At 39.3% G+C, this 25549-nt stretch overlaps 1 protein-coding gene across 1 annotated transcript in view; it reads left to right on the forward strand.

Moving 5' to 3' along the window:
• Window positions 1-25549, forward strand: part of LOC108633308 (cytochrome P450 2C31-like) — a 49951-nt gene that overhangs the window by 14455 nt on the left and 9947 nt on the right. The window contains exons 5-7 of the mRNA XM_018041111.1: window positions 11904-12080; window positions 13029-13170; window positions 14090-14277. Of these exons, the coding sequence (XP_017896600.1) occupies window positions 11904-12080; window positions 13029-13170; window positions 14090-14277 (507 nt within the window). The remainder of the gene's footprint in view (window positions 1-11903; window positions 12081-13028; window positions 13171-14089; window positions 14278-25549) is intronic.

Consider the following 25549-nt stretch of genomic DNA (forward strand, 5'->3'; position numbering starts at 1 on the left):
CATCCTTGGGGTTGCACAGAGTCAGACATGACTGCAGTGACTTAGCAGCAGGAACAGCAATGAGTTATCAAAGCAATTTAATTTATTGAAATGAATTTGTAAACAAAATATAAGAATAGTAATAAAAAATAGTGCAACAATTATAGCAAGGTTTTTCCTTTTTTTGAGAAATCTTTTTTCCCTTGATCTTTATGTGTATAAATAGGATGTATATACATTGTATTTTTACTATTAGTAAACTGTCAGAAAAAAAAAACAATAACCTATGTTGTACTACTAACAACTAAAATTCCATGGATCATAATGTTATGATGTTTTCTACCTGGGAAGGACTCTAGAGAGCAAGTAGTCTATGGAACAGAAAGCTCACCTGGAAATACTGAGCTTATTTTCAAAGTAACCTAACCAAAAGAAGAATGAGTTAGATACAAAAACTAGATTTCTTGATTCTCTAAGATAGCAGCTGAATAAATTTCTTCAGTACCTACTGAGGGTATTAAGTCATGAAGATACTATTTAAAAAGGATTCTGTAAACTCTAGGACTATGATGGTCAAATGAATGTGTACATTTCTGAAGATGTAAAATGCCTAAATAAAAGTAAGTTAGGTAATATAGGCATTTCCTTAGTCTTTCTGGTATAGTTTCTTCATTTAAAAAATGGTATGGTGTGAACAGACTTAAAAGGAGTCATCAACAGTAATACAATAATACTAGGAGACATTAAAGCATCATTTACATCAATGGACAGAACAGTTCAGTTCAGTCACTTAGTCATGTCCGACTCTTTGCAGCCCCATGGACAGAGCAGCCAAACTAAATTGATAAGGATACATTGGCCTTAATCAACACATTAGACACAAAGGACTTGATAGATTTATATACAACATTCCATCCAAATGCAGCAGAATACACATTCTTTTCAAGTACACATGAAACATTTTCCAAGATTCATATGATGTTACAAAACAAGTGCCAGTAAATTCAAGAAATTGAAATTTTATTGAGCATCTTTTAAAAAAATATATAAATTTATTTATTTTAACTGGAGGTTAATTACTTTACAATATTGTATTGTTTTTGCCATACATCAACATGATTCCACCATGGGTATACATGTGTTCCCCATTCGGAACTCCCCTCCCTCCTCCCTCCCCGAACAATCCCTCTGGATCTTTTTGACCACAATGGTATGAAACGAGAAATCAATTACAGAAAAAAAAAAAAAAAACCTGGAAAAAACACAAACACATAGGAGCTGAATATGCTGTTGAATATATTGTTAGCTGCTACTAAACAACAATGGGTCAAAGAGGAAGTCAAAATACCCTGAGAGAAATGAAAATGGAAGCACAACATTCCAAAATCTATGTGACTCACAAAAGCAGTTCTAAGAGGGAAGTTTATAGTGAAACAGGTCTACCTCAGGAAACCAGAAAAATACCAAATGAGCAATCTAACCTTACACATAAAACTAGAAAAAGAGTGGGCACTCTCCATCCCGCTTCTGGTGTCTATGTCAGAAGCTTTCTCTGTCCCTTTTCTTTCTTTAATAAAACTGCTACACAAAAGCTCTTGAGTGATCAAGAATGGTCCCTGGTCCCGAAGCTAAATCTTCTTCTGAGATCACGAATCCGACACAGTTCACCATAAGCTATCATCTTGGGGGCACTTCCGGGATTTTCAGGACAAGGTCAAAACACTCAAGAGCTCTAGCCTCTCTGCTTTCTTAGTATACACATTTTTTTGCTTTACTTTACTAACGCTATGGTGTGCTTGTGTGAATGAATGACATGCCCTGCACGAAGCAAGTGATGAGCCCTGTTCTGTGGTTTTGAGGTGCCTCATAATGACCGAAGTCAGCTCCCCAAAGGGGAGACTTGTTGCGGGTTTATGCTGACCTGCCAATGCCAAGAGGTACTCAACGTCTCTTCGAGGGGAGTGGCCAGAAATGGGCAAAGCGTGTGGAGTGAACTTTCCTTTCTTGGTCAAATTTTTTCTGGTCTTTTTGACCATTCCATAACTGCCTGGGGAATTAGAACTACTATTGCATCCGGTTCCATCACTTCATGGGAAATAGATGGGGAAACAGTGGAAACAGTGTCAGACTTTATCTTTTTGGGCTCCAAAATCACTGCAGATGGTGACTGCAGCCATGAAATTAAAAGACGCTTATTCCTTGAAAGAAAAATTACGACCAACCTAGACAGCATGTTCAAAAGCAGACACATTACTTTGCCGACTAAGGTCTGTCTAGTCAAGGCTATGGCTTTTCCAATGGTCATGTACGGATGTGAGAGTTGGACTGTGAAGAAGGCTGAGTGCTGAAGAATTGATGCTTTTGAACTGTGGTGTTGGAGAAGACTCTTGAGAGTCCCTTAGACTCCAAGGAGATCCAACCAGTCCATTCTGAATATCAACCCTGGGATTTCTTTGGAAGGAATGATGCTAAAGCTGATACTCCAGTACTTTGGCCACCTCATGCGAAGAGTTGACTCATTGGAAAAGACTCTGATGCTGGGAGGGATTGAGGGCAGGAGGAGAAGGGGACGACCTAGGATGAGAAGGCTGGATGGCATCACTGACTCGATGGTCACAACTCTGAGTGAACTCTGGGAGTTGGTGATGGACAGGGAGGCCTGGCGTGCTGCAACTCATGGGGTCGCAAAGAGTCGGACATGACTGAGCAACTGAAATGAACTGAACTGAACTGAACCTACTCTGTCAAGAAAGCTGAGTGCTGAAGAATTGATGCTTTTGAACTGTGGTGTTGGAGATGACTCTTGAGAGTCCCTTGGACTGCAAGGAGATCCAACCAGGCCATCCTAAAGGAAATCAGTACTGGGTGTTCGTTGGAAGGACTGGTGTTGAAGCTGAAATTTCAATACCTGGGCCACCAGATGTGAGGAGCTAATGTGGTCCACTGGAGAAGGGAATGGCAAGCCACTTCAGTATTCTTGCCTTGAGAACCCCATGAACAGTATGAAAAGGCAAAAGATAAGCTACTGAAAGAGGAACTCCCCAGGTCATTAGGTGCCCAATATGCTACTGGAGATCAGTGGAGAAATAACTCCAGAAAGAATGAAGGGATGGAGCCAAAGCAAAACAATACCCAGTTTGTGGATGTGACTGGTGATAGAAGCAAGATCCGATGCTGTAAAGAGCAATATTGCATGGGAACCTGGAATGTCAGGTCCATGAATCAAGGCAAATTGGAAGTAGTCAAATAAGAGATGGCAAGGGTGAACATCAACATTCTAGGAATCAGCGAAATAAAGTGGACTGGAATGGGTGAATTTCACTCAGATGACCATTATATCTATTACTGCAGGCAGGAATCCCTCAGAAGAAATGGAGTAGCCATCATGGTCAACAAAAGAGTCTGAAATGCAGTACTTGGATGCAATCTCAAAAATGACAGAATGATCTCTGTTCGTCTCCAAGGCAAACCATTCAGTATCACAGTTATCCAAGTCTATGCCCCAAGCAGTAACAGTGATGAAGCTGAAGTTGAACGGTTTTATGAAGACCTACAAGACCTTTTAGAACTAACACCCAAAAGAGATGTCCTTTTCATTATAGAGGACTGGAATGTAAATGTAGGAAGTCAAGAAACACTTGGAGTAACAGGCAAATTTGGCCTTGGAATGCGGAATGAAGCAGGGCAAAGACTAATAGAGTTTTGCCAAGAAAATGCACTGGCCATAGCAAACACCCTCTTCCAACAACACAAGAGAAGACTCTACTCATGGACATCACCAGATGGTCAACACCGAAATCAGATTGATTATATTCTTTGCAGCCAAAGATGGAGAAGCTCTATACAGTCAACAAAAACGAGATCAGGAGCTGACTGTGGCACAGATCATGAACTCCTTATTACCAAATTCAGACTGAAATAGAAGAAAGTAGGGAAAACCACTAGACCATTCAGGTATAACCTAAATCAAATCCCTTGTGATTATACAGTGGAAGTGAGAAATAGATTTAAGGTACTAGATCTGATAGATAGAGTGCCTGATGAACTATGGAATGAGGTTTGTGACATTGTACAGGAGACAGGGATCAAGACCATCCCCATGGAAAAGAAATGCAAAAAAGCAAAATGGCTGTCAGGGGAGGCCTTACAAATAGCTGTGAAAAGGAGAGAGGCAAAAGCAAAGGAGAAAAGGAAAGTTATAAGCATCTGAATGCAGAGTTCCAAAGAATAGCAAGAAGAGATAAGAAAGCCTTCTTCAGTGATCAATGCAAAGAAATAGAGGAAAACAACAGGATGGGAAAGACTAGAGATCTCTTCAAGATAATTAGAGATACCAAGGGAACATTTCATGCAAAGATGGGCTCGATAAAGGACAGAAATGGTATGGACCTAACAGAAGCAAAAGATATTAATAAGAGGTGGCAAGAATATACGGAAGAACTGTACAAAAAAGATCTCCATGACCCAGATAATCATGATGATGTGATCACAAATCTAGAGCCAGACATCTTGGAATGTGAAGTCAAGTGGCCTTAGAAAGCATGTGAGGAACAAAGCTAGTGGCAGTGATGGAATTCCAGTTGAGCTGCTTCAAATCCTGAAAGATGATGCTGTAAAAGTGCTGCACTCAATATGCCAGCAAATTTGGAAAACTCAGCAGTGGCCACAGGACTGGAAAAGGTCAGTTTTCATTCCAATTCCAAAGAAAGGCAATGCCAAAGAATGCTCAAACTACTGCACAATTGCACTCATCTCACATGCTAGTAAAGTAATACTCAAAAAATTCTCCAAGGCAGGCTTCAGCAATACATGAACCGTGAACTCCCTGATGTTCAAGCTGGTTTTCAAAAAGGCAGAGGAACCAGAGATCAAATTGCCAACATCCGCCGGATCATGTTAAAAATAAGAGAGTTCCAGAAAAACATCTATTTCTGCTTTATTGACTATGCCAAAGCCTTTGACTGTGTGCCTCACAATAAACTGTGGAAAATTCTGAAAGAGATGGGAATACCAGACCACCTTATCTGCCTCTTGAGAAATCTGTATGCAGGTCAGGAAGCAACAGTTAGAACTGGACATGGAACAACAGACTGGTTCCAAATAAGAAAAGGAGTACGTCAAGGCTGTATATTGTCACCCTGTTTATTTAACTTCTATGCAGAGTACATCATGAGAAATGCTGGACTGGAAGAAACACAAGCTGGAATCAAGATTGCTGGGAGAAATATCAATCACCTCAGATATGCAGATGACACCACCCTATGGCAGAAGTGAAGAGGAGCTAAAAAGCCTCTTGATGAAAGTGAAAGAGGAGAGCGAAAAAGTTGGCTTAAAGCTCAACATTCAGAAAACGAAGATCATGGCATCTGGTCCCCTCACTCCATGGGAAATAGATGGGGAAACAGTGGAAACAGTGTCAGACTAATTTTTTGGACTCCAAAATCAATGCAGATGGTCACTGCAGCCATGAAATTAAAAGATGCTTACTCCTTGGAAGAAAAGTTATGACCAACCTGGATAGTATATTCAAAAGCAGAGACATTACTTTGCTGACTAGGGTCCATCTAGTCAAGGCTATGGTTTTTCCTGTGGTCATGTATGGATGTGAGAGTTGGACTGCAAAGAAGGCTGAGGGCCGAAGAATTGATGCTTTTGAACTGTGGTGTTGGAGAAGGCTCTTGAGAGTCCCTTGGACTGCAAGGAGATCAAACCAGTCCATTCTGAAGGAGATCAGCCCTGGGATTTCTTTGGAAGGAATGATGCTAAAGTTGAAGCTCCAATACTTTGGCCACCTCATTTGAAGAGTTGACTCATTGGAAAAGACTCTGATGCTGGGAGGGATTGGGGGCAGGAGGAGAAGGGGGCGACCGAGGATGAGATGGCTGGATGGCATCACGGACTTGATGGACGTGAGTCTGAGTGAACTTCGGAAGTTGGTGATGGACAGGGAGGCCTGGCATGCTGCGATTCATGGGGTCGCAAAGAGTAGGATACGACTGAATGACTGAACGGAACTGAACTGAACTGACTCATTTGAAAAGACCCTAATGCTGGGAAAGATTGAGGGCAGGAAGAGAAGGGGATGACTGAGGATGAGACGGTTGGATGGCATCACCAACTCGATGGACATGGGCTTGGGTGGACTAAGGAAGTTGGTGATGGACAGGGAGGCCTGGCGTCCTGCGGTTCATGGGGTTGCAAAGAGTCAGACACGACTGAGCTACTGAACTGATTCTGAACCTAATCTGTCGGATCATAGACTATCAAGGGAACTGGGATTCATGCCCATACTATGTATAGACCCCAAGTATGGAAGCGCCTAGCCTTGCTAGAGGGCAAAATTTAGAAGAGCATGTTTGGGAGTGAGCAGGAGCTCTAGCTCCAAGAATGTCTCTCAGGCTAGAGGTCACTCTCTTGACTGCCTGACTCAGGGCCCACAGTCCTAAAAGTGAGTCTTTGTCATGGCTGTGCCTCCTATCTATGTGGATAAAAGCACTTCTGGTCCCATGAGGTTTTTGAGGATATCAATTGGGAATTGCATGATCTGTTCAGATTGGAAGTGCAATGGGCTTCTTCCTTTGGTAGTGCTAGCTGTTAGCAGACCAGAGAAAGCTCTCCAGTGGCTTCTGCTCAACTCCCTAGATATTCCTTTTGTGGAATCTGTGGAAAGGAACTGGAAGAATTGGATCTAGTAGCTTGAGAACGAAAATAACTTTTTCCTCACTGGCCAGCCCTCTACCACCTCTTTTGCTATCACATATACTGGCATGGTGACACTCAGAAGGGACATCTTGGTTGTTGTTTGTCTCTTTATGACTCACCACTTCTACTGCAGTCAGGACTGTATTTAGGAATGTACATGGGCACACATAAGATGGATGCTTCCTCTAGTAGTCCTAGCTTGGGAAACATTCTGGGAAACTACTTGGCAAATCAAACAAAGGTCTTGGTGGTAAGGAACTAGAAATCAATCTGGGATGCCATCAGGTCTACCCCTGGTGCATCTCCACCCCACCTTGGTGGTAGAACAGGGAGGGATGAGTAAGATGCCTTCGTCAGTAAGGGACAGACTAAGTCTGTCCAGGGAAGGAAAGCTTCAGTGGAAAGCCTGTCTGCACACCCATCTAGAGCAGGGAGGGACGCCTCCGGTGGAAAGAAGACACAGCCATGGATGCAGCTTTTTTCTCTCTTACAGATGGGAGCTAACAGTTCCAGAACCACTCTTTTAAAACGTTAAAAAACTTGGGACAAGTTTGATCCCCAGAGTTTAAAAAACACATGCCTGGTTCTTCTTCTGTGATACTGAATGGCCACATCATCCTTTGGAAAATGGGGAACACTGGCCAGTTAAAGGGTCTCTCAATTATGATACCATTTTACAACTAGACCAGTTCTGTAGAAAACAAAGGAAATGGGTTGAAGTGGCATATGTGTTGCTCTTTATCTCTCTGCAAGACATGCCAGACTTATGTACAAAGTGTGCTGATTTGGGTGTGAAGCCTTCAGCTGCCTCCTGTTCTCTTACTTTGCCCCTGTATCTGGGGCTCCCAACTGAATAGGCTGAGAATCAGGGTACCCTTCCAGGAGGGGTGGCCTTAGTCTCAGTAGAAATTCCAACAGTTCCAACTGTGATCGAGACTATTTAGAGTACCCAAAAAGTACATAGAAGGTTTTATGGGATTAACTTTACTTTATGACCTTACTTGGAGAGATATAATGTATGTCTTGGGAAAGACACTGACTCTTGATTCAAAAACTCGAGTTTTGGGGGAAGCTACTACTTTTGGAGATGAATGGCTTGAAGGCAAGGGGAAAGAGGGAGCATGAAATAGCCCTCCTTCCTACTGGGAGCCAAGTGGTTCCAATAACAGAGCCAGATTGCCGGATGTATTCTTGAAGGACTCAGGCGTGCCCAAGGACTTTATACTATGCTAAGTTGACTGACATAGAACAGGGAGAGAAGAAAACTCCTGGTAAATTCCTAGATAGACTACAGGGGGCTCTCCGCAAGTTTGCTGATGTTGATCTTGAAATTACAGAGGGAGAAATGATCTTAAAAGGTAGTTTTTTCACTCAGTCGTCTCCAGATATCTGCCATAAGTTACAAAAACAGGTGTTCGGCCCAAATCAGTCTTTAGAACAACTGTTGCAGTGTCTCAGACAGTATATTTTGGTGGAGAATATGAGGAGGAAAATGAGACAAAAAAGAACCAGGCAAAAGACTAAAGCCCCAGCATGGCTGTTAGATCCACTCTGAAACAGCCTGAGGAAAAATGCCCAGAGGGACCCAGGTGAAAAGGGATGGACTTGTTATTACTGTGGAAAGGAGGGGCATCTCAAGTGGGATTGGCATGAGGCATATAAGCCGCCCCCAGCTCCATGTCCAGTCTGCAAAGGACCATAATGGAGAAGAGACTACCTTCCAAGGTGTAGGCCCCAGGGTTTGGAATCTCAAGACAATTGGGACTGAAGGTGCCCAGGGGTCCCCACACAAGCTCCCATCTTAATTACACCTGAGGAACCCGGGGTATTAATAACTGTGTGGGGCCAATCAGTCAACTTCTTTTGGACACTGGGGCAACCTTCTCAGTGCTCACTGAAGCCTCTTGTCCTCTTTCCTCCTGATCCACTACTGTAATGGGACTGTCTGGATACGCCAAACCTTATTATCTCAGTTGTCCTTTAAACTACAACTAGAACTCTGTGCTATTTTCTTGAGTTTCTAATCGTGCCAGAATATCCTTCACTGCTTCTGGGGAGGGATATACTGAACAAGGTCCAGGCCTCTGTTTTCATGAATATGGAGCCTGCTCTTTCTCTCCCATTAATTGGACAAAATATAGACCCTAAAGTGTGGGATGATGGAAAAACGGAGGGTTGAATGCAAAATGCTGTTCCTGTCGTTATCAAGCTCAAAGACCCTCACCTATTTTCACATCAAAAGCAGTACCCACTAAAGCCTGAGATTAAGGAAGGGTTAAAACACATCACTGAAGATTTAAAGGAAAGGGGCTGTTAATTCCCTGTAATAGTCCATGTAACACTCCTCTCCTATTTTGGAGGTAAAAATGTCAAATGATAAATGGAGACTTATTCAAGATATACAAATAGTAAGTGCCTAATCCTTATACTTTATTGTCTGAAATTCCTAAATGAGCCAAATATGACTTTAAGATAATTGAGAGGATTTTGGGGCATTACAGGCTACTGTCACATTTGGATTCTGGGTTATGGAAAACTTGCCTGGCCTTTATATAAACTTATAACTGAGACTCAGCAGGCCGTAACTGACAAGCTGGTCAGGGCCCCAGAGACTGAAAAGGCTTTTAAGCCTCTTCAGACTAACTGTTCTCTGGCAGGCTCCTGCTTTGAGCTTGCCCATAGGATCAGAGTTTAGTTTGTTCCTTAGTAAAAAAAAAAAAAAAAAGCTTATGGCCACTTTCCTTAAGGGTAATTGCTACTATTGTTTTGCTAACGTTTATAGCTCATAAGTTGACTAATGGGCAAAATCTTATTGTACTGACTTCTCATGGTGTAAGTGAGATCTTAAACTCTAAAGTTCACAGCAACAGTGGCTCTGTCTTCAAAGCTGCTATAACTCAAGGGGCGTGGAAAACTCTATGAATAGAATATCACTTACACATTCCTAAAGACCCCAATCTTCAGTAAAAGTTGAAAAGGCTAATGCCATAATTAAGAGGCATCTGTGTAAGCTAACTCAGGGAACATAAGACAGTTGGTTTAAAGTTCTACCTTAGCTTTAATGAAGGCTTGAACTGCCCCTAAGAAGGAAGGTCTGTCCCACTTTGAATGTATCTATGGAAGACCCTTCTTACACACAGACATTGTTATAGATTCTGAAGCCTTAAAATTAACCATGTGACTCAGCTTTCAGCTTTTCAATCTCCTTATCAATCGAAAGCTTCCCATGGTGGGTTTCTCCGCTTCAAGGAAAGGACTTTCTTCAACTCTTCACCACAACAATCGTATGTGACGCTCTTCTTGATCTGATGACTGCTAGCGATCCTAAGATGGACTGATGTAACTATGGACATCAGTTCAGTTAAGTTCAGTCGCTCAGTCGTGTCCGACTCTTTGCCGCCCCATGAATCGCAGCACGCCAGGCCTCCCTGACCATCACCAATTCCCGGAGTTCACTCAGAGTCGTGACCATCGAGTCAGTGATGCCATCCAGCCTTCTCATCCTAGGTCGTCTCCTTCTCCTCCTGCCCCCAATCCCTCCCAGCATCAAAGTCTTCTCCAATGAGTCAACTCTTCTCATGAGGTGGCCAAAGTACTGGAGTTTCAGCTTTAGCATCATTCCTTCCAAAGAAATCCCCGGGTTGATTTCCTTTAGAATGGACTGGTTGGATCTCCTTGCAGTCCAAGGGACTCTCAAGAGTCTTCTCCAACACCACAGTTCAAAAGCATCAATTCTTTGGTGCTCAGCCTTCTTCACAGTCCAACTCTCACATCCATACATGACCACAGGAAAAACCATAGCTTTGACCAGACGGACCTTAGTTGGCAAAGTAATGTCTCTGCTTTTGAATATGCTACCTAGGTTGGTCATAACTTTTCTTCCAAGGACTAAGCGTCTTTTAATTTCATGGCTGCATTCACCATCTGCAGTGATTTTGGAGCCCAAAAAGATAAAGTCTGACATTGTTTCCACTGTTTCCCCATCTATTTCCCATGGAGTGATGGGACCAGATGCCATGATGTTCATTTTCTGAATGTTGAGCTTTAAGCCAACTTTTTCACTTGCCTCTTTTACTTTCATCAAGAGGCTTTTTAGTTCCTCTTTACTTTCTGCCATAAGGGTGTTGTCATCTGCATATCTGAGGTGATTGATATTTCTCCTGGCAATCTTGATCCCAGCTTGTGTTTCTTCCAGTCCAGTGTTTCTCATGATGTACTCTGCATAGAAATTAATTAAGCAGGGTGACAATATACAGCCTTGACGTACTCCTCTTCCTATTTGGAACCAGTCTGTTGTTCCATGTCCAGTTCTAACTGTTGCTTCCTGACCTGTATACAGATTTCTCAAGAGGCAGGTTAGGTGGTCTGATATTCCCATCTCTTTCAGAATTTTCCACAGTTTATTGTGATACACACAGTCGAAGGTTTTGGCATAGCCAATAAAGCAGAAATGTTTTTCTGGAACTCTCTTGCTTTTTCCATGATCCGGCGGATGTTGGCAATTTGATCTCTGGTTCCTCTGCCTTTTCTAAAACCAGCTTGAACATCAGGGAGTTCACGGTTCACGTATTGCTGAAGCCTGCCTTGGAGAATTTTGAGCATTACTTTTCTAGCGTGTGAGATGAGTGCAATTGTGCAGTAGTTTGAGCATTCTTTGGCATTGCCTTTCCTTGGGATTGGAATGAAAACTGACCTTTTCCAGTCCTGTGGCCACTGCTGAGTTTTCCAAATTTCCTGGCATATTGTATACCTGAAACTAATATAATATGTGTCAACTGTTAATATGTTTTCATAAAAATAAATGTAGAAAAAGTATATGATCCCTGTACACTGTTTAGGTGACTCTCTGTAGACATGTGTGTAGTGTAAACTGGGATAAACACTAGATTCTACCTCTGTCACCAGTTTTGTGACTTAGACTGGTTGACTATCCTTTCTGACCCTCAGTACCCTCATTTGGAAAGATGTGGTATGATCCCGAATATCTTCAGAGTTGTGGTTAGGAAAATAATTCGAATGGTTTTGAAATTAGTTGGTAATCTGTGCATATTGTCACTCAGGCCATTTCATCAGTTCCCTCTCCTTCAAATCCCAAATGGGTTCCAGTGCAAGGAGCATATCTTACTCATCTTTATTTACTCATTTAATAGCAATATGTCTGCACCATAATATGGGTTTGTAAATGTTTGCTGAATGAATTGACTGTTTCTTTTCTTTTCCAGCTCTACAATGCTTTCCCCTCTTTACTACATTATCTCCCAGGGAGTCATAACACATTATTTAAAAACATGACTGAGCAAAGAAAGTTTATTTTGGAGAAAATAAAGGAACACCAAGAGTCCTTGGACCTCAATAACCCTCAAGACTTTATTGATTACTTCCTGATTAAAATGGAAAAGGTAAAAGGGGACCCAGACTTGCTATTTCATCTTTGTAGGTGGAGTGATGCAATACATGAATAGCTTTGTTCTTCTCAGTGGAATCAGTTTATTAAAACAAATGCTCCTCTTAAAGATATATTCATTGCCTGTGCAACTTATTGTTGTGCAAACTGTACTGGGTGTCTTGAATTATTTCTGCATTGTTACTGAAAATTGCTTGGAAGTTTGTACATTTACCATGTTAAAGCTGGTTCTTTATTTGAGAACAGATTGAAACACACACACACACACATTCAAGATAAGTGATAGATAGTATATTCTCTTTCATTAAATAAATTCCATGAATGGGTGATGTAAGAAATGAGAGAAGGCAGAAATGGATGGGCATCTAGAAAGGCTTACTCTTGGAAAGACAGTAGGAAACAGATGAAATAGGTTTTGAGGATTAGCAGAGATGACAAAATTGGTTCAGGGAAAGATAAGTGTAGTGATGAAGTGTGTGGAAGTTTTAAAGAGATTGTCTTGATAGTAACTGAGGAATTGTCGTGGGTTTAATGACTGATGAATTTGGGAATAGTGTTTCAGTTTGAGGATAGGTAGTTCTGAAGGCCTGAGTGAGAAATTCAGATATGATGAAATAGACAATAGATGCCTGAACTGATGGTGAGTAGCAATGATGATTTGATAAGAGTCAGATTAGAAAGAAATGACTGAAGAACTGATTTACTCCATTGGGTGAGAAAGTGAGGAATCAGAAAGGACTTGTTGGAAGTTTAACTTTGGTTATATTTTAATTGAAGAAATTCTAACAATACATCTAACTTTACCTTCATCTCTAATATTTTCTAATGGTTGGTTAATTTGTCAAATAAAGAAACCTAAAAAATTATATTGTTATATAGAATTATTGTAAGTTACTTGTAAGTTGTTTTTACTTATTAAGTAATCCTAATACATCATTGCTAGGAGAAACACAATAAACAGTCTGAGTTTACCATGGACAACTTGATCACTAGTTTATGGGATTTGCTTACTGCTGGAATAGAGACAACAAGCGTCACTCTGAGATATGGACTGCTGCTCCTGCTGAAGCACCCAGAGGTCACAGGTAGTATCACAGATGATGGACAGGATGAAATTTTTGGTTAGAAATTGGCAGGCAACATTGATGACTTTTCTACTCTTCATCTGCCTAGAAGATATACAAGAAAAACTTCCTTAGTACATTTTCCTATCATTGTATGAATTGCATTCAAATTGGAGTATAGTAAAACAGGAGAATGAAATATTTAACCAGTAGCAGAGTTATGGAGGGCATAGATCACTGTCCTCCCTACTGTGATGGAGTATCCTTGGTTTGCATCAGGTCAGGTGCAGTAGGGCTTCCATGGTGGCTCAGATGGTTAAGAATCTTCTCTACAATGATATTGCTTGATAACCCTTCCAAGTCCAGATAAATGTACTTTTGTCAAAAGTTAATTCTACTCAGATGCATTTGCAGTGGAAGGATTGACTCAACAAAATCACAATCTTTCTTCATCAAAAAACCTCACTCTTTAGACTACAAAGTTATACACAAAAATTCTGTTCAAATACACCCTTTTGACCAAAAAAAATTTCCCCAAAATGTATTTTTTCATCCTCCCTTTTTTCTTTATTCAGTCCTCATCTAAGAGAATATTTCCTTTACTCTATCATGCTTTGTGCTTTGACCTATTAAGACCTATTATTTTTAGTTTTTTGAGTTTAATTGTTTTCCAATGTTCTACTAGTTTTTGCTGTCAACGAAGTGAACCAGTTATATGTATATATATTTTCAGGCTTACCAGGGGGCGCTAGTGGTAAAGAATTCATCTGCCAACGTGCATGTGAGACATAAGAGATGTGGGTTCATTCCCTGGGTTGAGAAGATCCCCTGGACACATGTAATTTTTCCTTCTCTCCATATCCTACCACAATGTAATCATGATTAAGAAGATAAAAAATATCTTTGTCACTTGACATAAATTCTGATTTCTACCTTCCAGCTAAAGTCCAGGAAGAAATTAACCGTGTGGTAGGCAGAAACCGGAGTCCCTGCATGCAGGACAGGAGCCGCATGCCCTACACAGATGCTGTGATCCACGAGATCCAGAGATACATTGACCTTGTCCCCAACAACCTACCCCATGCAGCAGCTCAGGACATTGAATTCAGAGAATATCTTATTCCCAAGGTAAAAGGTATTTCATCTATACTTCTCATTAAGACTCTTAGGTTTCAACTATCACAGCAATAGATGCATAGATTGCCTAATTGTCTACATTATTGCACAGTCATGTCTCAGATATTTCACCCTCTGACCACATGCTTCTTTCCTTTTAGTTTGTAGATATATTTTAATAAATACAACAGTGCTTAGACTCCCAAAGGATTCTCAGTACATTGTTAGTACATTGCCTGTTCATTAGGCTGCTCTTCTGTCCAATCCTTATTTTCCATTGTAGGTTTTATTACTTTTACCACTCAGTCAGTAAGCACCTCCCTGTTTCACTTGTCAAAAGTCTAATGCAACAGTTTTCTTCCTCGCTACCTGCATTTGAGCTACTGATCCCTTCTGGAAGACCATGCAGCCCCTCAGGGTAATATTATTGTCACCAACTCAATCAGTTCAGTTTAGTTCAGTTGCTCATTCATGTTTGACTCTTTGTGACCCCATGGACTGCAGCACGCCAGGCCTCCCTGTCCATCGCCAACTATCAGAGTCCACTCAAACTAACGTCCATTGAGTCAGTAAAGCCATCCAACTATTTCATCCTCTGTCATCCCCTTCTCCTTCTGCCTTCAATCTTTCCCAGCATCAGGGTCTTTTCGAATGAGTCAGTTCATTGGATCAAGTGGCCAAATTACTAGAGTTTCAGCTTCTACATCAGACCTTCCAATGAACACCCAGGACTGATCTCCTTTGGGATGGACTGCTTTGATCTCCTTGCTGTCCAAGGGACTCTCAAGAGTCTTCTCCAACAACAGAATTCAAAAGCATCATTTCTTCAGTGCTCAGCTTTCTTTATAGTCCCACTCTCATTTCCATACATGACTACTGGAAAAACCATAGCTTTGACTAGACAGACCTTCGTTAGCAAAGTAATGTTTCTGCTTTTTATTATGCTGTCTAGGTTGGTCATAACTTTCCTTCCAAGGAGTAAGCGTCTTTTTATTTCATGGCTGCAATCACCATCTGCAGTGATTTTGGAGCCCCCCAAAATAGAGTCTGCCACCGTTTCCATTGTTTCCTCATCTATTTGCCATGAAGTGATGGGACTGAATGCCATGATCTTAGTGTTCTGAATGTTGAGCTTTAAGTCAACTTGTTTACTCTCCTCTTTCACTTTCATCAAGAGGTTCTTTAGTTCTTATTCACTTTGTGCCATAAGGGTGGTGTCATCTGCATATCTGAGGTTATGGATATTTCTCCTGGCAATCTTGATTCCAGCTGTGCTTCCTCCAGCCCAGTGTTCCTCATGATGTTCCTTCCTTCTGCATAGAAGCTAAATAGGCAGGGTGACAATATACAGCCGTGACGTACTCCTATTCCTATTTGGAATCAGTCTGTTGTTCCATGTCCAGTTTTAACTGTTGCTTCCTGACTTGCATACAGGTTTCTCAAGAGGAAGGTCAGGTGGTCTGGTATTTCCATCTTTTTCAGAATTTTCCATGGTATTATGATCTGCACAGTCAAAGGCTTTGGCGTAGTCAGTAAAGCAGAAATAGATGTTTTTCTGGAACTCTTGCTTTTTCAATGATCCAGCAGGTGTTGGCAATTTAATCTCTGGTTCCTCTGCCTTTTCTAAAACCAGCCTGAATATCTGGAAGTTCACAGTTTATGCATTGCTGAAGCCTGGTTGGAGAGTTTTGAGGATTACTTTACTAGTATGTGAGATGAGTGCAATTGTGTGATAGTTTGAGCATTCTTCCTCAAATAATCATTCTCATTTTTTCTTTATTCTCTCCTTCCTTGTTGGCTCCTTTCCATTAGCATTTAAACATACCCAATTCTCTTACATCTTAAGAAGAATTTTCCTGAACTGTGGGGGTCAGTCCTAAGATGGTGGAGGAATAAGACGGGGAGACCACTTTCTCCCCAACAAATTCAAAAGAACATTTGAACGCTGAGTAAATTCCACAAAACAACTTCTGAATGCCAGCAGAGGACATCAGGCACCCAGAAAAGCAGCCCATTGTCTTTGGAAAGAGATGTTTTATCAACGGTGCTGTATAGATGGAGAAGCCTTGAGACTACTGTAAAATAAGACTGAAAACCAGAAGCAGGAGTCTTAAGTCCAAATCCTGAGAACAACAGAGAACTCGTGACTCCAGGGAACACTAATCAACAGGAGCTCATCAAACGCCTCCATATCTTCACTGAAACCAAGCATCACCCAAGGGCCAACAAGTTCCAGAGGAAGACATACCACACAAATTCTCCAGCAACACATGAAAACAGACCTGAGTTTCAATAAACAGGCTGCCCAAAGTCACTCCAAACCCACTGACATCTCATAACTCATTAATGGACACTTCATTGCACTCCAGAGAGAAGAAATCCAGCTCCACCCACCAGAATACCGACACAAGGTTCCCTAACCAAGAAACCTTGACAAGCCACCCGTACAACCCCACCCACAGCGAGGAACCTTCACAATAAAGAGAACTCCACAAACTGCCAGAATACAGAAAGGCCACCCCAAACATAACAATATAAATAAGATGAAGAGACAGAGGAATACTCAGCAGGTAAAGGAACAGGATAAATACCCACCAACCCAAACAAAAGAGGAAGAGATAGGGAACCTACCTGATAAAGAATTCAGAATAATGATAGTGAAAATGATCCAAAATCTTGAAATCAATATGGAATCACAGATAAATAGCCTAGAGACCAGGATTGAGAAGATGCAAGAAAGGTTTAACAAGGACCTAGAAGAAATAAAAAAGACTTAATGTATAATGAATAATGCAATAGATGAGATCAAAAACACTCTGGAGGGAACAAGTAGAATAACAGAGGCAGAAGATGGGATAAGTGAGGTAGGATATAGGTTGATAGAAATAAATGAATCAGAGAGGAAAAAAGAAAAATGAATTAAAAGAAATGAGGGCAATCTCAGAGACCTCTGGGATAATGTCAAACACCCCAACATTCGAATCATAGGATTTCCAGAAGAAGGAGACAAAAAGAAAGACCACGAGAAAATGCTTGAGGAGATAATAGTTGAAAACTTCCCTAAAATGGGGAAAGAAATAATCACCCAAGTCCAAGAAAACCAGAGAGCCCCAATAAGATAAACCCAACACGAAACTCCCCAAGACACATATTAATCAAATTAACAAAGTTCAAACACAAGGAACAAATATTAAACGCAGCAAGGGGAAAACAACAAGTAACACAGAAGGTGATTCCCATAAGGATAACAGCTGATCTTTCAATAGAAACTCTTCAGGCCAGGAGCGAAGGGCAGGGCATACTAAAAATGATGAAAGAAAATAACCTACAGCCCAGATTACTGTACCCAGCAAGGATCCCATTCAAATATGAAGGAGAAATCAAAAGCTTACAGACAAGCAAAAGCTGAGAGAATTCAGCATCATCAAACCAGCTCTCCAACAAATGCTAAAGATCTTCTCTAGTCAGGAAACACAAAAAGGGTGTATAAACTCAAACCTAAAACAAAAATTAAATGGCAATGGCATCATACTATCAATAATTACCTTAAACGTAAATGGGCTGAATGCCCCAACCAAAAAAGATTGGGTGAATGAATACAAAAACAAGACCCCTATATATGTTGTCTCTTGTCTCAAAACAGGGGACACATACGGACTGAAAGTGAAGGGCTTGAAGAAGATATTCCACGCAAATAGAGACCCAAAGAAAGCAGGAGTAGCAATACTCATATCAGATAAAATAGGCTTTAAAACAAAGGCTGTGAAAACAGAAAAAGAAGGACATTACATAATGATCAAAGGGTCAATACAAGAAGAAGATATAACAAGTATAAATATCTAATCACCCAAGATAAGGACACTGCAACATGTAAGACAAATGCTAACAAGTATGAAAGGGGAAATTAACAATAACACAATAATAGTTGGAGGCTTTAATACCCCACTCACAACTATGGACAGATCAACTAAACAGAAAAGTAACAAGGGAACACAAACTTTAAATGATACAATAGACCAGTTAGGCCTAATTGATATCTATAGGATATTTCACCCGAAAACAATGAATTTCACCTTTTTCTCAAGCACACACAGAACCTTCTCCAGGATAGATCACATCCTGGGCCATAAATCTAGCCTTGGTAAATTCAAAAAAATTGAAATCATTCCAAGCATCTTTTCTGACAACAATGCAGTCAGATTAGATCTCAATTACAGAAGAAAAACTATTAAAAATGGCAACATATGGAGGCTGACAACATGCTGCTGAATAGCCAACAGATTACAGAAGAAATCAAAAAATAAATCATAATATGCATAGAAAAGAATGAAAATGAAAACACAACAACCCAAAACCTGTGGGACACTGTAAATGCAGTGCTAAGGGGAAGGTTCATAGCAATACAGGAATACCTCAAGAAACAAGACAAAAGTCAAATAAATAACCTAATGTTACACCTAAAGCAACTTGAAAAGAAAGGAAGAGAGAACCCCAAGTTTAGTAGAAGGAAAGAAATCTTAAAAATTAGGGCAGAAATAAATGCAAAACAAACCAAACCAAAACAAAAGAGAGCATAGCAAAACCCAACAAAGCCAAAAACTGGTTCTTTGAGAGGATACATAACATTGACAATCCATTAGCCAGACTCATCAAGAAACAAAGGAACATCATTACCATCTTTCTAAATTCCATATATATGATCAGTATACTGTATTGGTGTTTTTCTTTCTGGCTTATTTCACTCTGTATAATCGGCTCCAGTTTCATCCATCTCATTAGAACTGATTCAAATTTATTCTTTTTAATGGCTGAGTAATACTCCATTGTGTATATGTACCACGGCTTTCATATTCATTCATCTGCAGATGGACATCTAGGTTGTTTCCATGTCCTGGTTATTATAAACAGTGCTGCGATGAACATTGGGGTGCACGTGTCTTTTTCAGTTCTGGTTTCCTCGGTGTGTAACCCCAGCAGTGGGATTGCTGGGTCGTATGGCAGTTCTATTTCCAGTTTTTGAAGGAATTTCCACACTGTTCTCCATAGTGGCTGTACTAGTTTGCATTCCCACCAACAGTGTAAGAGGATTAGCTTTTCTCCACATCCTCTCAAGCATTTATTGCTTGTAGACTTTTGGATCAGAGCCATTCTGACAGGTGTGAAATGGTACCTCACTGTGGTCTTAATTTGCATTTCTCTGATAATGAGTGATGCTGAGCATCTTTTCATGTGTTTGTTAGCCATCCATATGTCTTCGTTGGAGAAATATCTATTTAGTTCTTTGGCCCATTTTTTGATTGGGTCGTTGATTTTTCTGGAATTGAGCTGCATAAGTTGCTTGTGGGGTGGGAGGTGGCAGGGGGATTCAGGATTGGGAGCTCGTATACACCCGTGGTGGATTCATGTCAATGTATGGCAAAACCAATACAGTATTGTAAAGTAAAATAAGGTAAAAATTAAATTAAAAAAATAAAAAATAAAATACATGTAAAAAATAAAAAATAAAAATAAAAAAAGAAACAAAGGGAGAAAAATCAAATCAATAAAATTAGAAACGAAAATGGAGAGATTACAACAGACAACACAGAAATACAAAGGATCATAAGAGACTACTATCAGCCATTATATGCCAATAGAATGGACAACTTGGAAGAAATGGCAAATTCTTCAAAAAGTACAACTTTCCAAAACTGAACCAGGAAGAAATAGAAAATCTTAACAGACCCATCACAAGCACGGAAATTGAAATTGTAATCAGAAATCTTCCAGCAAACAAAAGCCCAGGTCCAGATGGCTTCACAGCTGAATTCTACCAAAAATTTAAAGAACTAACACCTATCCTACTCAACCTCTCCCAGAAAGTTTCAGAGGAAGGTAAACTTCCAAACTCATTCTCTGAGGCCACCATCACCCTAATACCAAAACCTGACAAAGATGCCACAAAAAAAGAAAACTACAGACCAATATCACTGATGAACATAGATGCAAAAATCCTTAATAAAATTCTGGCAAACAGAATCCAACAACATATTAAAAAGATCATACACCATGACCAAGTGGGCTTTATCACAGGGATGCAAGGATTCTGTAATATCCACAAATCAATCAATGTAACACATCACATTAACAAATTGAAACATAAAAACCATATGATTTTCTCAATAGATGCAGAGAAAGCCTTTGAAAAAATTCAACATCCATTTATGATAAAAACTCTCCAGAAAGCAGAAATAGAAGGAACATACCTCAACATAATAAAACCTATATATGACAAAACTGCAGCAAATGTTATCCTCAATGGTGAAAAATCGAAAGCATTTCCTGTAAAGTCGGGAACAAGACAAGGGTGCCCACTTTCACCACTAATTTTCAACATAGTTTTGGCAGTTTATGCCACAGCAATCAGAGCAGAAAAAGAAATGAAAGGAATCCAAATTGGAAAACAAGAAGTAAAACTCTCACTGTTTGCACATGACATGATCCTCTACATAGAAAATCCTAAAGACTCCACCACAAAAGTACTAGAGCTAATCAATGAATATAGTAAAGTTGCAGGATGTAAAATCAACACACAGATATCCCTTGCATTCCTATATACTAATAATGAGAAAATAGAGGGAGAAAGTAAGGGAACAGTTCCATTCACCATTGCAAAGGAAAGTAAAATACTTAAAAAATATCTACCTAAAGAAATTAAAGACTTAAATGTAGAAAATTATAAAACACTGGTGAAAGAAATCAGAGAGGACACTAATAGACAGAGAAATATACCGTGTTCATGGATTGGAAGAATCAATATAGTGAAAATGAGTATACTACCCAAAGCAATCTATAGATTCAATGCACTTCTTATCAAGCTACCAATGGTATTTTTCACAGAGGTAGAGCAAGTAATTTCACAATTTGTATGGAAATACAAAAAATCTCGAATAGCCAAAGCAATCTTGAGAAAGAAGAATGGAACTAGAGGAATCCACCTGCCTGACTTCAGGCTCTACTACAAACCTGCAGTCATCAAGACAGTATGGTACTGGCACAAAGACAGAAATATAGATCAATGGAACAAAATAGAAAGCCCAGAGATAAATCCACACGCCTATGGATACCTTATATTTGACAAAGGAGGCAAGAATATACAATGGAGCAAAGACAATCACTTTTACAAGTGGTGCTGGGAAAACTGGTCAACCACTTGTAAAAGAATGAAACTAGAACACTTTCTAACACCATACACAAAAATAAACTCAAAGGGATTAAGGATCTAAATGTAAGACCAGAAACTATAAAACTCCTAGAGAAAAACATAGGCGGTGGATTCATGTCAATGTATGGCAAAACCAATACAGTATTGTAAAGTAAAATAAAGTAAAAATAAAAATTAAAAAAAAATAAAAAAAAAACATAGGCAAAACACTCTCCAACATAAATCACTGTAGGATCCTCTAGGACCCACCTACCAGAATACTGGAAATAAAAGCAAAAATAAACAAATGGGACCTAATTAAAATTAAAAGCTTCTGCACAACAAAGGAAACTATAAGCAAGGTGAAAAGACAGCTTTCAGAATGGGAGGAAATAATAGCAAATCAAGCAACTGACAAAGAACTAATCTCAAAAATATACAAGCAACTCCTCCAGCTCAACTCCAGAAAAATAAACGACCCAATCAAAAAATGGGCCAAAGGCCTAAACAGATATTTCTCCAAAGAAGACATACAGATGGCTAACAACCACATGAAAAGATGCTCAACATCACTCATTATCAGAGAAATGCAAATCAAAACCACAATGAGGTGTCATTTCATGCCAGTCAGAATGGCTGCGATCCAAAATTCTACAAGCAATAAATGCTGGAGAGGGTGTGGAGAAAGGGGAACCTCTTACCCTGTTGGTGGGAATGCAAACTAGTACAGCCACTATGGAGAACAGTGTGGAGATTCCTTCAAAAACTGGAAGTAGAACTGCCTTATGAACCAGCAATCCCACTGCTGGGGTTACACACTGAGGAAACCAGAATTGAAAAAGACACGTGCACCCCAATGTTCATCGCAGCAGTGTTTATAATAGCCAGGACATGGAAGCAACCTAGATGTCCATCATCAGACGAATGGATAAGAAATCTGTGGTACATATACAGAATGGAGTGTTATTCAGCCATTTGAAGAATACATTTGAATCTGTCCTAATGAGGTGGATGAAACTGGAGCCGATTATACAGAGTGAAGTAAGCCAGAATGGAAAACACCAATACAGTATACTAACGCACATATATGGAATTTAGAAAGATGGTAACGATAATACTGTATGTGAGATAGGAAAAGAGACACAGATATATAGAACAGTATTATGGACTGTGTGGGAGAGGGTGAAGGTGGCATGATTTGGGAGAATGGCATTGAAACATATATAATATCATAAGGGAAATGAATTGCCAGTCCAGGTTTGATACATGATACAGGATGCTCTAAGCTGGTGCACTGGGATGACCCAGAGGGATGGTATGGGGAAGGAGGTTGGAGGGCAGTTCAGAATGAGGAACACGTGTATACCCATGTTGGATTCGTGTCGATGTATGACAAAACCAATACAATATTGTAAAGTAAAAAAAAAAAAAAGAAAAATTTTCCCAAACCCTGACTCCTTCTGTTCAATATAAGTGGTGATTTTGTCTTACTGATGTTAATGGAAAAGTTTTCACCTTTTCACTGTTATCATATTGACTGTTGGGTTGCCATATATAGCTTGTATTAGGTTGAGGTACCTTCCCTCTATACTGCTTTGTTGAGAATTTTTATGATAAATGAATGTTGAATTTCATCAAATGCTTTTTTTTTTCTGAATCAACTGAGAGGATTCTATGATTTTTATTCCTCATTTTGTTAATGAGTTCTATCACACCAGTTGATTTACACATGTTGAACCATCCTTGCATCCCTGGAATAAATCCAGCTTGCTCATAAATCCACCTGTTACTGTATTCTTCAATTCAGTTTGCTAATATTTTGTTGAGGATTTTTGCACCTATGTTTATCAAGGATTCTTATTTTTCAGTCCCTAAGTCGTGTCTGACTCTTTATCTCCATGGACTGCAGTACGTCACTCTTCCTTGACTTTTACCATCTCCCATAATTTGCTCAAATTCATGTCCATTAAGGTGGTGATACTAACTATTTCATTCTTTGCTGTCCTCTTCTCCTTTTGCCTTCAGTTTTTCCAAGCATCAGTTTCTTTTCCAATGAGTTGGTTCTTCAAATCACGTGGCCAAAGTATTGAAGCTTCAGCTTCAACATCAGTCCTCCAATGAATATTCAGGGCTGACTTCCTTTAGGATTGACTGGTTTGATCTTGCAGTCCAAGGGACTTTTCAAGAGTCTTCTCCAGCAGCACAATTCGGAAGCATCAATTTTTTTGGCACTCAGCCTTCTTTATGGTCCAACTCTCACATCCATACATAATTAACTGGAAAAACCGTAGCTTTGACTGTATGGACCTTTGTTGGCCACATGATGTCTCTGCTCTTTAATATGCTGTCTAGGTTTATCGTAGCTTTTCTTCCAAGGAGCAAGTGGTTTTTAATTTCATGGCTGTGGTCACTGTCTGCAGTGAGTTACTTTGGAGCCCAAGAAAACAAAATCTGTCACTCTTTTCACTTTCCCCCCTTCTATTAGCCATGCAGTGATGTAACCAGATATCAAGGATACTGGCCTATAATTTTCATTTCAGATAATATTCTTTTTGGTTTAGAAGGGTAATGTTGGCTTTTCAAAGTTAGTTTGGAAGTGGCCTTTCCTCTTGTATTTTTTGGAAGAGTTTGAGAATTGCTATTCATTTCTCTTTATATATTTGGTAGAATTAATCAGTGAAACTGTCTCGTCCTGCACTTTGTGTTTTGGGAGTGTATGATTGCCAGTTCAATCTCCTTACTCATGATTCATGTATTCAGATTTCTAATTCTTCATGATTCTTTCTTGATAGGTTGTAGGTTTCTAAGAATCTATTTTTTCTAAGTTTTCCAATTTGTTCAAGTATGGCTCATTATATTAATAGTTTATTATGATTGTATGTATTTGTCTGGTATCAGTTATAATGTTTTCTCTTTTATTTCTGCTTATTTTAGTCTTATTTCTTCTTTTCTTGGTAAGTCTAGCTAAAGGTTTGTTAGTTTTGTTTGTGGCTTTAAAAAGCCAGCTCTTAGTCTCTCTCTCTCTCTCTCTTTTTTTCTTATTGTTCTCTGTTTCTTTTATTTACTTTATTATTTCTATTTCCTTCCTTCTGCTGACTTTAGCTTTGTTTTTTCTTCTTTTTCTAATTCTTTGAGTTGTCAAGTTAGGTTGCTTGTTTGATATCATTCTCATTTCTTAATGTAGGCATTTATCACTGAACTTTTCTCTTTCTTTTCCTGACTTCACAAGTTTTTGTATGCCATATTTACCTTTTTTTTTTGTCTCAAGGTACTTTTTGATTCTCTTTTGATTTATTCTTTGATCCTTTGATTGTTCAATAGCATATTGTTTAATATACACATCTCTGTGAATTTTCCAGTTTTCTTATAATTAATTTCTCAATTTTTAACATTTTGTTTGGAAATATACTTGATATGATTTCAGTCTTCTAAAGCTTGTTAATACTTGTTTTGTGCCATAACATATGATCTATTCTGGATAATGTTTCATGTGTGCTTGAGGGGAATGTGTTCTATTGCTTTTGGATTGATTGTCCTTATATGTCTATTAAGTGCATTCTACTTTTAAAATTGGAGTGTTTAGTTTATTGCAATTTAATATAATTACTGATATGGTGGGTTTATATTTGCAGATTCATCATTTGTATCCTGCTTATCCACCAAGTTCATAATTCTACTCTTCCTCCTTTACTGTCTTCTCTTGGGAATAACTGTATTTTTAAATAATAGTTTTTTTGTTTGTTTGTCTCTCTTTTTTATATCTCTCTGCTTCTCACATCCTGCCTTCCTCTGGATTAGTAGATTTTTTTTTTCAGGATTGTAAATATCTATTGTCATTGAACTATTATTTAAATGATTTGTCTTGAGATTACAATATATATTCTTAAATTTTTACAATCTTATTAAAATTAAACTATTAAATTAAAAAATACAAGAACACTGCAATCATATATGACTATTTAACCTGTTCCTCTACCTTTATACCAAAGTTATCACATGTATAATATGTATGTATATGATAAAGCTGCCATTAGTGTTATAATTATTGCTCTAAACAGGGTTTCAAACATCTCTTTAAGAGGCCAAGTAGTGATACAGATT

The sequence above is a fragment of the Capra hircus genome, chromosome 26, assembly GCF_001704415.2.
Source record: "Capra hircus breed San Clemente chromosome 26, ASM170441v1, whole genome shotgun sequence".
Lineage (NCBI taxonomy): Eukaryota > Metazoa > Chordata > Mammalia > Artiodactyla > Bovidae > Capra > Capra hircus.